Genomic DNA, 15,807 nt, shown 5'->3' with positions numbered 1-15,807 from the left:
ATTTTACTGTGCACAGAGCATATAGTAGTAAACGTTTTCGGGCCGTAGCCCGTCCTCAGACATGCAAACATGTCTGAGGACGGGCTACGGCCCGAAAACATTCACTACTATATGCTTTGTGCACAGTAAAATATTTGCTGTTTAAAACGCCAGTGAGTGCTTGCTTTCTTGGGACTTTTGCTGTATCATTGTTTGCAGGCACCCTGGGAGTTGGTCTAATGAGTGTATATATATATATATATATATATATATATATATATAAATAACACATAAATACACATGTATACACTTATATACAAACATATACACACACATATTTAGACATATCTATATAAACTAGAGCCCTTTCCAGTTAAACATCTTGACATATACCATATTTCTTTTTAATCCTTTTTTAATATTACAATATATTTTTATTAAAAAGTGTATATATGTATGAAATACTTTATTTTAATGTGTTTTTGATGTGTTTTGTGCAACTTTTTATTAACCCTTACAGTTTACTTCAGGTCTGAAGTCATGCTAAATATTCTAGTGTAGTTTCGACTTTCCCTCAAAGCTCAAACAATAACTATTAACTTGTAATACCAGCGCAAATTAGCATGGTCACAATATCCATTGAAAATAAAGGCTGCGCTTGGAAAAGTCGGGCACACTAACCCTTTTCTAGTTAATGCACTTTACCATGGACTTGTAATATCAAAGTGGTGCACTAATGGTAGAACGGCTATGCAAACCTGGTTATCATACGCATGCTATCATAAGCGCGCCACTTGCAATCTAGCCCTAAACTAGAAAAACATACACACAATTTGTTTAATCATGGGCATGTTCAGCTAAATTCAGCGAACAATTTGTTTAATCATGTACACAATTAAAAAGCATTTTGCATAGTGGTAAAATAATTATCACTGAACATGTATTGATAAGTTCAGTTTGAAGTGCAAACCTACACCTAGATTACGAGTTTTGTCGGTAAGGCTGTGCGGTGCTAACGCTCAGTTTCAGCTCACCTACAAACAGCGCTGGTATTACAGGTTTTCCAGCCCCGGCGTTAGCCTCTAAAAAGTGAGCGTGGAGCAAAATTTAGCTCCACATCTCACCTCAATACCAGCACTGCTTACGGTAGCGGTGAGCTGGCTAAACGTGCTCATGCACGATTTCCCCATAGGAATCAATGGGGCAGAATTGGCTGGAAAAAAAACTAACACCTGCAAAAAAGCAGCGTTTAGCTTCTAACGCAGCCCCATTGATTCCTATGGGAAAATACTTTTTATGTTTACACCTAACACCCTAACATGAACCCCGAGTCTAAACACCCCTAATCTTACACTTATTAACCCCTAATCTGCCGCCCCCGACATCGTCGCCACCTGCATTATATTATTAACCCCTAATCTGCCGCTCCGGACACCGCCGCCAACTACATTATACTAATGAACCCCTAATCTGATGCCCCCAACATCGCCGAACCCTACATTATATTTATTAACCCCTAATCTGCCCCCCCAACGTCGCCGCAACTATATTAAATTTATTAACCCCTAATCTGCCGCCGCCAACGTCGCCACCACTATAATAAAGTTATTAACCCCTAAATCTAAGTCTAACCCCCCAATTTAAATATAATTTAAATAAAACGAAGAAAAATTAGTACAATTAAATAAACTATTCCTATTTAAAACTAAATACTTACCTATAAAATAAACCCTAAGCTAGCTACAATATAACTAATAGTTACATTGTAGCTAGCTTAGGGTTTATTTTTATGTTACCTACCTTTATTTTTTTGTCTTTATTTTAACTACCTAGTTAAAATAAAGACAAATTTACCTGTAAAATAAAACCTAACCTAAATTACAATTACACCTAACACTACACTATAATTAAATTAATTACCTAAACTAACTACAATTAACAACAATTAAATTAAATAAACTAAAGTACAAAAACAAACAAACACTAAATTACAGAAAATAATAAAATAATTACAAGAATTTTAAACTAATTACACCTAATCTAATCCCCCTAATAAAATAAAAAAGCCCCCCAAAATAATAAAAATCCCTACCTTATGCTAAATTACAAATAGCCCTTAAAAGGGCTTTTTGCGGGGCATTACCCCAAAGTAATTAGCTCTTTTACCTGTAAAAAAAAATTACAATACCCCCCAACATTAAAACCCACCACCCATACACCTAACCCTACTCTAAAACCCACCCAATCCCCCCTTAATAAAACCTAACACTAACCCCTTGAAGATCACCCTACCTTGAGACGTCTTTAAACAACCGGGCACAAGTGGTCCTCCAGAGGGGTAGAAGTCTTCATCCGATCTGGGCAGAAGAGGACCTCCAGATGGCCAGAAGTCTTCATCCAGGCGGCATCTTCTATCTTCATCCATCCGGAGCGGAGCGGGTCCATCTTCAATCCAGCCGACGCGGAGCATCCTCTTCAAACAAAGTCCAACTGAAGAATGAAGTTTCCTTTAAATGACGTCATCCAAGATGGCTTCCCGTAAATTCCGATTGGCTGATAGGATTCTATAAGCCAATCGGAATTAAGGTAGGAAAAATCCTATTGGCTGATCCAATCAGCCAATAGAATTGAAGTTCAATCCTATTGGCTGATCCAATCAGCCAATAGAATTGAGCTCGCATTCTATTGGCTGATTGGAACAACCAATAGAATGTGAGCTCAATCCTATTTGCTGATTGGATCAGCCAATAGGATTGAACTTCAATTCTATTGGCTGATTGGATCAGCCAATAGGATTTTTCCTACCTTAATTCCGATTGGCTGATAGAATTCTATCAGCCAATCGGAATTGAAGGGACGCCATCTTGGATAACGTCATTTAAAGGAACCTTCATTCTTCAGTTGGACTTCATTTGAAGAGGATGCTCCGCATCGGCTGGATTGAAGATGGACCCGCTCCGCTCCGGATTGATGAAGACAGAAGATGCCGTCTGTATGAAGACTTCTGGCTGTCTGGAGGTCCTCTTCTGCCCGGATCGGATGAAGACTTCTGGCCGTCTGGAGGATCACTTGTGCCCGGTTGGGTGAAGACGTCTCAAGGTAGGGTGATCTTCAAGGGGGTAGTGTTAGATTTTATTAAGGGGGGATTGGGTGGATTTTAGAGTAGGGTTGGGTGTGTGGGTGGTGGGTTTCAATGTTGGGGGGTATCGTATATTTTTTTTGCAGGTAAAAGAGCTGATAACTAAGGGCAATGCCCCACAAAAAGCCCTTTTAAGGGCTATTTGTAATTTAGTATAGGGTAGGGATTTTTATTATTTTGGGGGGCTTTTTTATTTTATTAGGGGCATTAGATTAGGTGTAATTAGTTTAAAATTCTTGTAATTATTTTATTATTTTCTGTAATTTAGTGGGGGTTTTTCGTACTTTAGTTTATTTAATTTAATTGTAATTAATTGTAGTTAGTTTAGGGTTTATTTTACAGGTAAATTTATCTTTATTTTAACTAGGTAGTTATTAAATAGTTAATAACTATTTAATAACTATTCTACCTAGTTAAAATAAATACAAACTTGCCTGTAAAATAAAAATAAACCCTAAGATAGCTACAATGTAACTATTAGTTATATTGTAGCTATCTTAGGGTTTATTTTATAGGTAAGTATTAAGTTTTAAATAGGAATAATTTATTTAATTGTAGTAATTTTATTTCGTTTTATTTAAATTATATTTCAGTTAGGGGGGGTTAGGTTTAGGGTTAGACTTAGTTTAGGGGTTAATACATTTAATATAGTGGTGGCGACGTTGGGGGCGGCAGATTAGGGGTTAATAAATGTAGGTAGGTGTCGGCGATGTTAGGGACGGCAGATTAGGGGTTAATAAAATGTAACTAGTGTTTGCGAGGTGGGATTGCGGCGGTTTAGGGGCAAAAAACTTTATTTAAGTGTTTGCGATGTTGGGGGGCTAGGTTTAGGGGTTAATAGATAGTTTATGGGTGTTAGTGTACTTTTTAGCACTTTAGTTAAGAGTTTTATGTTACGGCGTTAGCTCATAAAACTCTTAACTACTGACATTTAAATGTGGTAGGAGTCTTGACAGGAGAGGGTCTACCGCTCACTTTCTCCAAGACTTGTAATACCAGCGTTAGGAAAATCCCATTAAAAAGATAGGATATGTAATTGACGTAAGGGGATTTGCGGTATGCTCGAGTCGCGGACAAAAAGTGAGCGGTACACCTGTACCTGCCAGACTCGTAATACCAGCGGGCGTTAAAAAGCAGCGTTGGGACCTCTCAACGCTGCTTTTTAAGGCTAACGCAAGACTCGTAATCTAGGTGCTAGTAACTTATCAGTTATTTTCACATTTTAGTGTTGAGTAGTTATATTTAATAAAAACAACCATTTGAAATTTAAAGGGACATTCCACGCAAAATTGAATTCCACATGGATGCATTTCCATTTTGAATAGAAGCATTTTTGTAATATACATGTATTAGCACAAATGCTTCTAATAAAAGCTATAGCTGTTTCAAAAATAAATTTAAGTATGCACCGTGCACCAGCATTTTAAACACAGCACTTGCTCAGAGAGCCTAAGGTGCTTGTACCATCTGGTACTGACTCGATTTGTTAATTGCTGACATGATACAAGTCCCACTGGTGCTCTGTGCAGCTGCAATATTTAAAATGCTGGTGCACTGAAAATATCTAGCTATGCTTCACATGCACGTGCAGAGAAAAATGTTAACACTAAAACAGTGATATCTTTTACTAGAAGCATTTTTGCCAATAAAAGTATATTGCAAATATATTTCTATTCAAAGATGTAATAAATCTATGTACATTTAAATTTTGAACGTACTGTCCCTTTAAATCAAAATACCTACCATTAATAGGACATTAAAGTAAATATTTGCATTATTACAACTAAAAGAAGGTATCTAAAATATTTGTACATCTTTGTTGCATAAAAATAGATATCCCTGGTCTTAGTGTAGACCATATTTTTTTAATGATTTTTTAAGCATGTCCTTGTCCATATCATCCTATGAGCAATCTGTCCTTTCTCAATTCAATATGCATTTAAACAGGAATAGTTTAACCTTTTTATAATTGCTGCACTGTCATATGTGTTATAGAATGTTTGAATGTATTGCACCTTTAATCTAACATGGAAAATTGTTTGACAAATTACAAATTGGTATTCTACTTATATTTAACAGCTGAGACAAAATACTTAAATAATACTGTTATAATGCCATTTCAGACAGTTTGTATGACATTTTAAAACACACGTTGTAGTCATTGTTATAATTAGATTAGGGTTAACCCCTTGACACAACAGGAATTAACACAATTCAATACAGGATATTGCTGCAAAGTGGTTAATATGAGTTTAAGAATATAAAGTTTCAACTCTACTGAAATCCTTTTTACGAAATTTCCATGGCGCTGTTATGTCACATACTAGTTTCACAATATGTTAATACTAAAGCTAGCAATTTTTTACTCCAAATAAAGGACTCCAAAATAATTTGTGGGTTAAAACCCATGACATTTCTTGAAATAAACTAGTACTTACTATATTGCCTTTCTCTCCTGGTTCTCCTTGCGGTCCAGACAACCCAAGTTCTCCCTATAAGATAAACATTTATTAGTCTTGTTGTCTATGTTGCTATATAAGTAAAGAAGTATTTAGCACTATTAAGAAATACTAACTTTTAAAGCAATTTAAACTGATTCAATTTCCTTGATATGTATTCCCCATATTTGGAATATATTTTAGAAAACATAAATGGCAAAAGTGCCTTTAACTGGTGCAATATTCAGTTTTCCTTTCTATTAATACTGAGGATTGTTGTGGGTAACCTGAATACATCATCCAATACATCATCTATCATGCAAAATCATTTTACTAATTTGGTTTCTTGTCTAGGCAAATTAAAATATGGAATGATTTCTCAAACAACTATTTTCTATGATAATATATTGAAATCAAACAAAAATCTGTGGAACGCAGATAATTTAAAGGGATACAAATAGCAAGCACAATAAAACATGTTAAACGAATGTGTCAAACTTTTGTTATTTTCTAGTTTATGTGGGTTTACATTGTTCCTTAATGCCTGCACGTAAGCTAATATCTATTGTATGTACTGTTGAATGTCTTATCTACATAATATTTGACATCCTGAGCGGTAATGCGTGGCATGAAAATACAATAGCTTAACCAATAACCCGCAGACTATGCTTTGTGAAGGTCCTTACACAGGTCAGTTAAAGTCAGTTATCCCAGTTGTCACTTAGTTCTATCAATTTCCATGAATTCTTGAAAATCACAGTTTGTCTTTTCTGACAGTTAAGTTTTTTTCCTTCTTGACAAGTATGATAAAGACTTGAAAATGTGCAAAAACATGTTTTATTCTGTGTAATTAATAGTCTACAGCAGTGATGGGCAACTTCCTATCACATGGAGGCTGCAGATCCAGCACATATACATTTATGTGGTACACGTAAGGTTGCAGCGTACCCTCTACCTGCTGTTCTCCTCTTCAGAGAGCTCTCTTCATTAGAGGCCACCTTATTGGCCAATTACCCAATGCACACATTTTATTTTTCATTTTTCTGGGGTGACAAAAACTAAGGCACAAATTCTTTTTTTTTTTTGTGGGGGGGGGGTGGCAAAGAAAAAACAAATAAAGAGGGCAGTATCTGGTTCGCAAGTCACCAGTTGGCCATCCCTGGTTTACAGAAATATTGGATTATTATGTTATCATTGGCAAAACTTCCATGGAGATGCAATGAAATATACAATGACATCAACTTTCTAGGTGGGGTCATTGCTGTACCTTTTTCCCTGGTATACCTTCTTCACCTTTTTCTCCAGGAATACCAAGAAATCCCTAAAAAAGAGTATTATGTGTAAAGATGTGTTTTTATAGACAATTTAAACTCTTATGTTAAGTATGCCTTTATAAAAGTAAGGGAAACTAAACAGACATATACGTGTGTTTGTTGTGCTAGCCCACTAGTCCTTTCTGTGTGGTTGTATTGGCTTTCCATTTAACGTCTAAGCAATAATTTATTGGGAGGGTAGTGGTTTGTACATTAGAGAAACTGTTTCTAATATAAACATATTTTTATTTGTTCATTTTCATGAAAATATACACAGAATTTTATCATTTCTAATATGCCATACATTCATAAGTAATGAAAAAAGCTTATAAAACATTGTTAGTATTGCTCCCATCCACTGGTAAAGTTCAGTGAATTACATTTTAATGAGTATGTCCATTCTACAGAATTTTTGCTGCGCTATACAAATATATGATGATAATAATAATAATAATAATGTTCTATTATTTAGCTGTCTAGGTTCCCTAACAGCCTCAGAGACACCAAAGTAGAAACCGGCTTTCTGATCCGTTTATGTTTTGTTTCTAATTGTGGCATTTATTAAAGCAGAAATTAAATAAATAGCAATAATAATAATAATAATACTGTCACAGTGGGAAAAGAAAACAAAATAATTTATCAACCATCTTTTGTTGATTTTCATTAAATTTTCTAACCATAATGTGACCCCTTTGCAATACTACAAATTTTTGAATATCTTAAATAAAATTAGTTTAAAAAAATAAAGTGCAGATAAATCAATAAAGTTACAATCTGAATAAATTCATAGCATTACATTTTAATATATATTTTAATTTGTGTGTTAATAATAGTTGACTTACGACATCACCGGGAAACCCAGAAGGACCTTCTGAACCATCTGGACCAGGATCTCCCTGTGGTAAAGAGAATCATGAAATAAAGCAAGAAAAAATTGCAAAGTAAAACAATATAGTCATAAAGCATATAAATACAATGTTGTGTAACCTATAACTCCCCTGGTTAATTTATTCTTTATCTTGAAACTTTGATGATTTTTACCATTGTTTGAGACACTTCCAGAAAGCTGGGTTCCTCATTCTCAGAAAAGCAACTTTCTGGCTTATCAAGTGGTTCCATTCTGCTACCAATCATCCTACAGTCCCCATTCTGCACATATGTATGGTTGTCCCTACAGTCAGCCAGAAAATCTTCTTTAACATAGTTTTCTCTTTCTAATTAGATATATATTTGTGTGTTGACTATTGTGAATTAATTGGACAGTAAACTCAACGTATAATTATTTATCTTTTGATGTTACAGGTGTCCCTCAACATATAATTACCCCATAAAGCACTAGATTTTAAGGGGCGTGCAATCAATAACATAGAGTGTGTTATCCTCCGTTCGGACCTGAGCGAAAAATAGAGCATAATCTGGTATTACAAGTGGATGGTAAAAGTGATTAACTAGAGAATCTTAACAAAGCTAACTTCCTAAACTTTTTATATATAGTGCAGGGAGCGCTATTAGTGCTCAAATTACAGATGGTGACCTATGTGTTAAGCTGAAAAATGTTGCACTTTTGGAGACATGACGACGTAAGTGTTAGCGCTTGAAAATATGCATAGCAAAATGTATGAAAATATTGTTTTACACTTACATTAATACATGTGAAATAAAGGTTTGTTATTGAAGGAAAACGTTTTAACAGTGATTTAAAGGGATATGATATAGGAAAGGTGCTGGATTGAGAAAGGCTCAAAAGTGTGTGTGTGTGTGTGTGTGTATTACATGTTAGTGCGCCCAAGACATTCAATCAAGCAGTAAAAAAAATATTTTCAACTTGTAATAAGAGAGCAAAAATAAAAGTGGTTTAACTTGAGGAATTTACTTTAGCCTAAAATGATTAAAGGAACACTAAACTCAAAATAAAATTTTCATGATTCAGATAGAGCGCACAATTTTAAACAACTTTCCATTTTATTCTATTATCAAAATGAGTGCAATTATATTTTTCAACTAGCTCAGAGAGGCTGGAATGCATCCTGCAGGATTCAGAGGTCTGATTCTACAACAATATTGACTGCTTGATTAGTGCAGGAGCTTATTTAAATTTGTCTCTAAATGGCCACAGTAAAGGATACAAATGCAAATATATATATATATATATATATATATATATATATATATATATATATATATATATTTATATTTATATTTATATTTATATATATACGTACACACACACACACACACACAGTGATTATGCAACCAAGTGTAGATGAACTGTATATTCAGAAAGCACCAAACCCCTCCCAACCCAATAAACCAATATATATTCAATCCTGCAATCCTCTAATGGTAAGTGTGCTCTAAGCATAATGGCTGGTTGAACATAAGAAATGAAAGATCAGTTTCATACATACCCTTGGCCCAGGATCACCTCTTCTCCCTTGACCTCCTTTTGGTCCTCTGTATCCCTATACATTTAAATGCAATTAGTTATTGGGAATACGTATGTGTATTTTAGAATATAGAAATCCTTCTTGTATTTGAATACAAAATAACAAAACCGACACATATATTTTCAGATAAGATAAGATATATTGATGGCATACAACTACATGTTTTCTCAACCTAGTCTAGATCAATATACAAGTGTATGGCAAGATATTATTTTGTTTCCCTAATATGTTTAATGAGCAGAGTTTTAACAGTTAACTTACTTGTCTGCCATAGATTCCTTCATATCCTTGTGCTCCATGGATACCCTTTTCACCCTTTAAAATAAAAAATAATAAAAAATGTATGATGCCTGTACCGATCTAGCATTCAAACGCTGCAAGATCTCATTACACCACTCTTACCTTGGATCCAGGAAATCCGGGAAATCCAGGATCCCCTGGCAAGCAGTTACAGCTTGATGATGTAGCGGTTTGATCTACACTTGCACACTGCACACAAAGGTCATATATTAAGTCACATGTTAAGTTACAGGTAACAAAGCATAACATGAGAAATATAAATATATTATTGCATTTCTTACCCTTTCATCTTGCTGAATGGAGAAAAGAAAAAAGACATTTAGAACAGATACAATATAATCATCATTAGACATGTGAATTAGTTTAGCTACAAATGTTAATTTGTTAACAATACACGGATATTCGTTTCGTTTTCATGAAACGAATATCCAAACGAATGCACCATGAAATTTAAAGAAACAAATAAATAGTGATGAAATTCATCAGTTTTGTATTTGTTTCCCTTAAATTACCTTAAGGTTTAAAAATACTTCTAGCACACTGGAGTGCCGTGCTAATCCCAATCCTTCTTTACAGAGCCTGGGGAGTTCTAATAGGAGGCTTGGCGCAGCGGATCCCAGGGCCTGACTGGAAGGCGTTGTCATTTAGCGCAGGCCCTTGAATCTGCCGTGCTAATAGGAGGCCCCGGGCTCTGTGAAGAAGGGTTGGGATTAGCGTGGCTCTCCAGTGTGCTAGAGGCAAGTATGTGGCGCTACAGGTGAACGTTACAACTGTAGCAAAGGAACATTTACATTTGTTTAACAAAAACAAATATAAATGTTCAACCAATATTCAGTATTCTTTTGTGTAAAATTAAACAAATACCAAATAGCTCTAGAGCCGAATATTTAGAAAACTAATTTTTACAAATTTTTAGTCCGAAACATTTTGCCAAACTGAATGCTTTGCCCATGCTCACCTCTAATCATCATCATCTTAACTAGTTTTAGGACCCACTAACCTATTCTTACAGTAGTCTATTAATATGCTTTTTTTTCTCCCATGTAAAATTAGTTGCTGTGGTTAGAAACCATCTTGCTTACGTTATTGTTATTCTTTAGCATTAAATTCATATCTTCAAAATGCACAATTTAAATCTAACAATATGTTGTCCCTTTATTTAACAGGAATTCTATATGTTGTTTAGCTATATAAAGTGTGTGTAACTATAAATGCCTTTGTAAATGGTGATATGTCATGTGTAGCACAATATGCTTTATTAGTATATATAAAATTACAAATGGTGCTAAGGGTGTTATCATTATCATCAATTTGTTATGCCTTTTATTAACATGACAAGATGCCAGCATCAACATACTCACCACTTCGGGTAGCTCACAGCAAGTCTCTTCGGCTGCTCTCCCTGCATCTGGTAACAGCACAAACTGCTGAATATCAACCTATAATAGAAAATGTGTACAATACTTAGATAAATAGCTAGGCAGATGGATGATGATGAATGAAGATAGATAGATGATAGATAGATAGATAGATAGATAGATAGATAGATAGTTACAGATATATGAGCAATAGCATCAGAATTCTTGGTACTTACATTAGCTGTGACATCATCCTTTACCATCCTTGCCAGGGTGCTGAATCCATCTGGAATAATAGTTCTATAAATAGCAACAGGTGAGGTGCCCACTTGTTGGCAGTCCACATAGAGTGTAAGCTGGTTTCTCTTGACACTCAGTGAAAGTTTATGCCAATTCCCATCAAACAATGTGTCCTGGCTTTCAAATGTAATGATTTTATCCCTGCTTGCTGCCGCAATGGTGTATACTTCCACCGCATTTATTTCCCCATACAGTCTTACCCTAAACTGCTCAGCCCCATTTTTTGCTTCCATTTCCCATAGATTCCAGACTTTTGCAGATGTCTTTCTGAGCATTTTGAAGGTGGAAACTAAAGTAAACTCTAATGGAAATCCATTCGGCAATATCAACCTGCAAATATAAATTGAAGAGAACCAGTCAAGAGTACCAAGTGTTTTACAATGAAAATATTTATGTTCACTAAATAATCTCACAGCTTTAATATAGCAATAATAATATAGCAATAAGTAAAACTTAAACAAATTAATGAATATGTGAATAAGATTTAGTGAATAGTCTCTATGAATTAAATAATGTGATTGATTGGACTGACTTTTAAAGCTAAAATATTTTGAGAAACAAATCCAGATTTTTTATTTTAAGCTTCCTTGCATTTTTGTTATTTTGTGGCATTGTAATTTCATAGCTCTTGTATTCAGAAAACCTGTATCATATTTGCATAATAATAAACTAAAAATGATCTACAGATAAACTACCAGGTTTCCCAATATTTTACAATAACAAGTCATCTAGAATTTCCAGAGGGATTAAATTCCATCGGCTAGATTACGAGTTTTGCATTAGAGGCTATGCGGCGCTAACGAGCAGTTTTCTCTCACTGCTCACTTACCTGCAGCGCTAGTATTACGGATTTTTGCAAACCCGGCATTAAAAGGCAAGAAGTGAGCATTGAGCAAAATTGTGCTCCTTACTGCACTTCAATACCAGCGCTGCTTAAGTCAGCGGTGAGCTGGTTGTACGTGCTCGTGCACGATTTCCCCATAGGATTCAACGCGGAGAGCCGGCTGAGAAAAAGTCTAACACCTGCAAAAAAGCAGCGTAAAACTCAGTAACGCAGCCCCATTGATTCCCATGGGGAAATAAAATTTATGTTTACACCTAACACCCTAACATGAACCCTGAGTCTAAACACCCCTAATCTTACACTTATTAACCCCTAATCTGCTGCCCCCGACATCGCTGACACCTACATTATACTTATTAACCCCTAATCTGCTGCTCCGGACATCGCCACCACCTACATTATATGTATACTATTAACCCCTAATCTGCTGCCCCAACATCGCAGACACCTATATTATATTTATTAATTCCTAATCTCCCGTCCCCAATGTCGCTGCAACCTACCTACACTTATTAACCCCTAATCTGCCGCCCCCAACGTCGCCGCCACTATAATAAACATATTAACCCCTAATCCACCGCACTCCCGCCTCGCAAACATTAGTTAAATATTATTAACCTCTAATCTGCCGTCCCTAACATCGCCGCCACCTAAATACATTTATTAACCCCCTAATCTGTCGCCCCCAACGTCGCTGCCACTATATTATATTTATTAACCCCTAAACCTAAGTCTAACACTAACACCCCCTAACTTAAATATAATTACAATAAATCTAAAAAAAAAATGAATATTATTACATAAATAATTCCTATTTAAAACTAAATACTTACCTGTAAAATAAACCCTACGCTAGCTACAATATAACTAATAGTTACATTGTAGCTAGCTTAGGGTTTATTTTTATTTTACAGGCAAGTTTGTATTTATTTTAACTAGATAGAATAGTTTTTAAATAGTTATTATTACCTAGCTAAAATAAATACAAAAGTACCTGTAAAATAAAACCTCACCTAAGTTGCAATAACACCTAATCTAATCCTACAATTAAATAAATTAAAAACAATTAAATACATTAAATTAAATTAGCTAAAGTACAAAAAAACCCCACTAAATTACAGAAAATAATAAACAAATTACAAGATCTTTAAACTAATTACACCTAATCTAATAGCCCTATCAAAATACCCCCCCCCCCCCAAATAAAAAACCCTAGCCTAAACTAAACTATCAATAGCCCTTAAAAGGGCCTGTTGTGGGGCATTGCCCCAAATAAATCAGCTCTTTTACCTGTAAAATAAAATACAAACAACCCCCCAAAGTAAAACCCACCACCCACTCAACCAACTCCCCCAAATAAAATACTATCTAAAAAAAACTAAGCTCCCCATTGCCCTGAAAAGGGCATTTGGATGGGCATTGTCCTTAAAAGGGCAGTTAGCTCTTTTGCGGCCCAAACCCTAATCTAAAAAATAAAACCCACCCAATACACCCTTAAAAAAACCTAACACTAAACCCCTGAAGATCGACTTACTGTTTTGAAGACCGGACATCCATCCTCAAGGAAGCGGCAGAAGTCTTCATCCAACTGGGCCGAAGTCCTCAACGAAGCCGGGAGAAGTCTTCATCCAAGCCGGGGCGAAGTGGTCCTCCAGACGGGCAGAAGTCTTCATCCAGACGGCATCTTCTATCTTCATCCATCCGACGCGGAGCAGGTCCATCTTCAAGACATCCGACGCGGAGCATCCTCTTCAAACAAAGTCTTCTTACTGAATGACGGTTCCTTTAAGTGATCCAAGATAGCGTCCCTTAGATTCCGATTGGCTGATAGAATTCTATCAGCCAATCGGAAATTAAGGTAGAAAAAATGATCCAATCAGCCAATAGGATTGAGCTCGCATTCTATTGGCTATTTGGGGGGGGCTTTTTTTATTTTGATAGGGATATTAGATTAGGTGTAATTAGTTTAAAGATCTTGTAATTTGTTTATTATTTTCTGTGATTTAGTGTTTTTTTTTTTTGTACTTTAGCTAATTTAATTTATTTAATTGTTTTTAATTTAGTTAATTTATTTAATTGTAGGGTTAGGTTAGGTGTTATTGTAACTTAGGTTAGGTATTATTTTACAGGTACTTTTGTATTTATTTTAGCTAGGTAGTTATTAAATAGTTAATAACTATTTAATAACTATTCTACCTAGTAAAAAAAAATACAAACTTGCCTGTAAAATAAAAATAAACCATAAGCTAGATACAATGTAACTATTAGTTATATTGTAGCTATCTTAGGGTTTATTTTATAGGTAAGTATTTAGTTTTAAGTAGGAATCATTTAGGTAATAATATTCATTTTTATTTAGATTTATTGTAATTATATTTAAGTTAGGGGGTGTTAGGGTTAGACTTAGGGTTAATAAATTTAATATAATGGCAGCGACGTTGAGGGGGGCAGATTAGGGGTTAATAAATGTAGGTAGGTGGTGGTGATGTTAGGGACGGCAGATTAGTGGTTAATAATATTTAACTAATGTTTGCGATTTAGGGGTTAATATGTTTATTATAGTTGCGGCAATGACTCGTAATAGCAGCGGTAGGGAAAAAGCAGCGTTAGGACCTGTTAACGCTGCTTTTTCAGCCTAACGCACAACTCGCAATCTAGTCACATGTTTTTTAAAGATAGGAAATGAAGGGACTCAGATTTCTTAATCAATTAAAAATACATTAAGCACTAAGGGCCAGAATACAAGTAGAGCACCAATGTTGGTGCCTGAGCGATAAGGGGTTTATCATGGGGGTTTGCACTCGTCAGGCTTACCGCTGGTATTACCACTTAAAAGAAAAGGCAATCGTTTGAGTGCAATTGTGATTTACGCTAGAATGATAATTGCTCTTGTTAACTGTTTTGCAAAACATAGAAGTGTCACACAACACATCAAAAATACATTATAAAGTATAGTTACACTCCTAATAACACCATCTTATAAAAATTGTTTAAAAAAAAAATTGCACAAAAAAATTATAAAGGCTCAAAGATAAGAGATCTCAGGTGTAAGAGAGATAAATATATTCTACATCAGAAAAAGTGAAAAGAAGCGTGGCGGGGGACCAGGTAAAGTTTAAAACTTAGCTTTTATTGAAGCATATAAAAGATAAAAAATATATCATCACAAGCAAACAGCCAGAGTAACAGCAGTCTTACGCGTTTCAGCTCCTGCCTTACTCATAGACCGTGCTATACCTGGCTCAACAGTCTTTTTAAATAACATTAATTGCTAGTGACGTACTAACATGGCCAGCTATTAACCCTTTACCTATTCCATGTCTGCCGTTTTAAAAACCAAGTGTCATTGTGCAGCTCAAATTAGGAAGAGGCAAATATTGGAATGAAAATCAATAATTGCATTACTTCTAAGTTTTACAGTAGGGTATTTATCCTTATGTAAAATTAAAATCTAACAGTTTAGACTTACTATATTAAAAATACCGTCCCCACAGCAGGAACTGTATATACATAATTGACCGCACGCATTGGATTAAAACAATTTTAATTAATTTTATTTAAACAGTTTGAGTAAAATTAACTATGGATGTTTAACCTCTTAAGCCTATTGGAAGTAGCTACTACGTCACAGGGTACTTTGACTAGCGTACCCTATTAACGTAGTAGCTACGTCCAACCTTCTCCCTCAT

At 35.1% G+C, this 15,807-nt stretch overlaps 1 protein-coding gene across 1 annotated transcript in view; it reads right to left on the bottom strand.

Moving 5' to 3' along the window:
* The window catches only part of LOC128661599 (collagen alpha-1(IX) chain-like), a 130,500-nt gene that overhangs the window by 102,242 nt on the left and 12,451 nt on the right, over positions 1-15,807 (bottom strand). The window contains exons 4-12 of the mRNA XM_053715835.1: positions 11,211-11,604; positions 10,978-11,055; positions 9,898-9,909; positions 9,719-9,805; positions 9,578-9,631; positions 9,278-9,331; positions 7,712-7,765; positions 6,824-6,877; positions 5,557-5,610 (exon numbers count right to left, since the gene is read on the bottom strand). Of these exons, the coding sequence (XP_053571810.1) occupies positions 5,557-5,610; positions 6,824-6,877; positions 7,712-7,765; positions 9,278-9,331; positions 9,578-9,631; positions 9,719-9,805; positions 9,898-9,909; positions 10,978-11,055; positions 11,211-11,604 (841 nt within the window). The remainder of the gene's footprint in view (positions 1-5,556; positions 5,611-6,823; positions 6,878-7,711; positions 7,766-9,277; positions 9,332-9,577; positions 9,632-9,718; positions 9,806-9,897; positions 9,910-10,977; positions 11,056-11,210; positions 11,605-15,807) is intronic.

Source organism: Bombina bombina, chromosome 5 (assembly GCF_027579735.1).
Source record: "Bombina bombina isolate aBomBom1 chromosome 5, aBomBom1.pri, whole genome shotgun sequence".
NCBI classification, from domain to species: Eukaryota; Metazoa; Chordata; class Amphibia; order Anura; family Bombinatoridae; genus Bombina; species Bombina bombina.
This window is presented reverse-complemented; position numbering and strand designations above follow the sequence as displayed.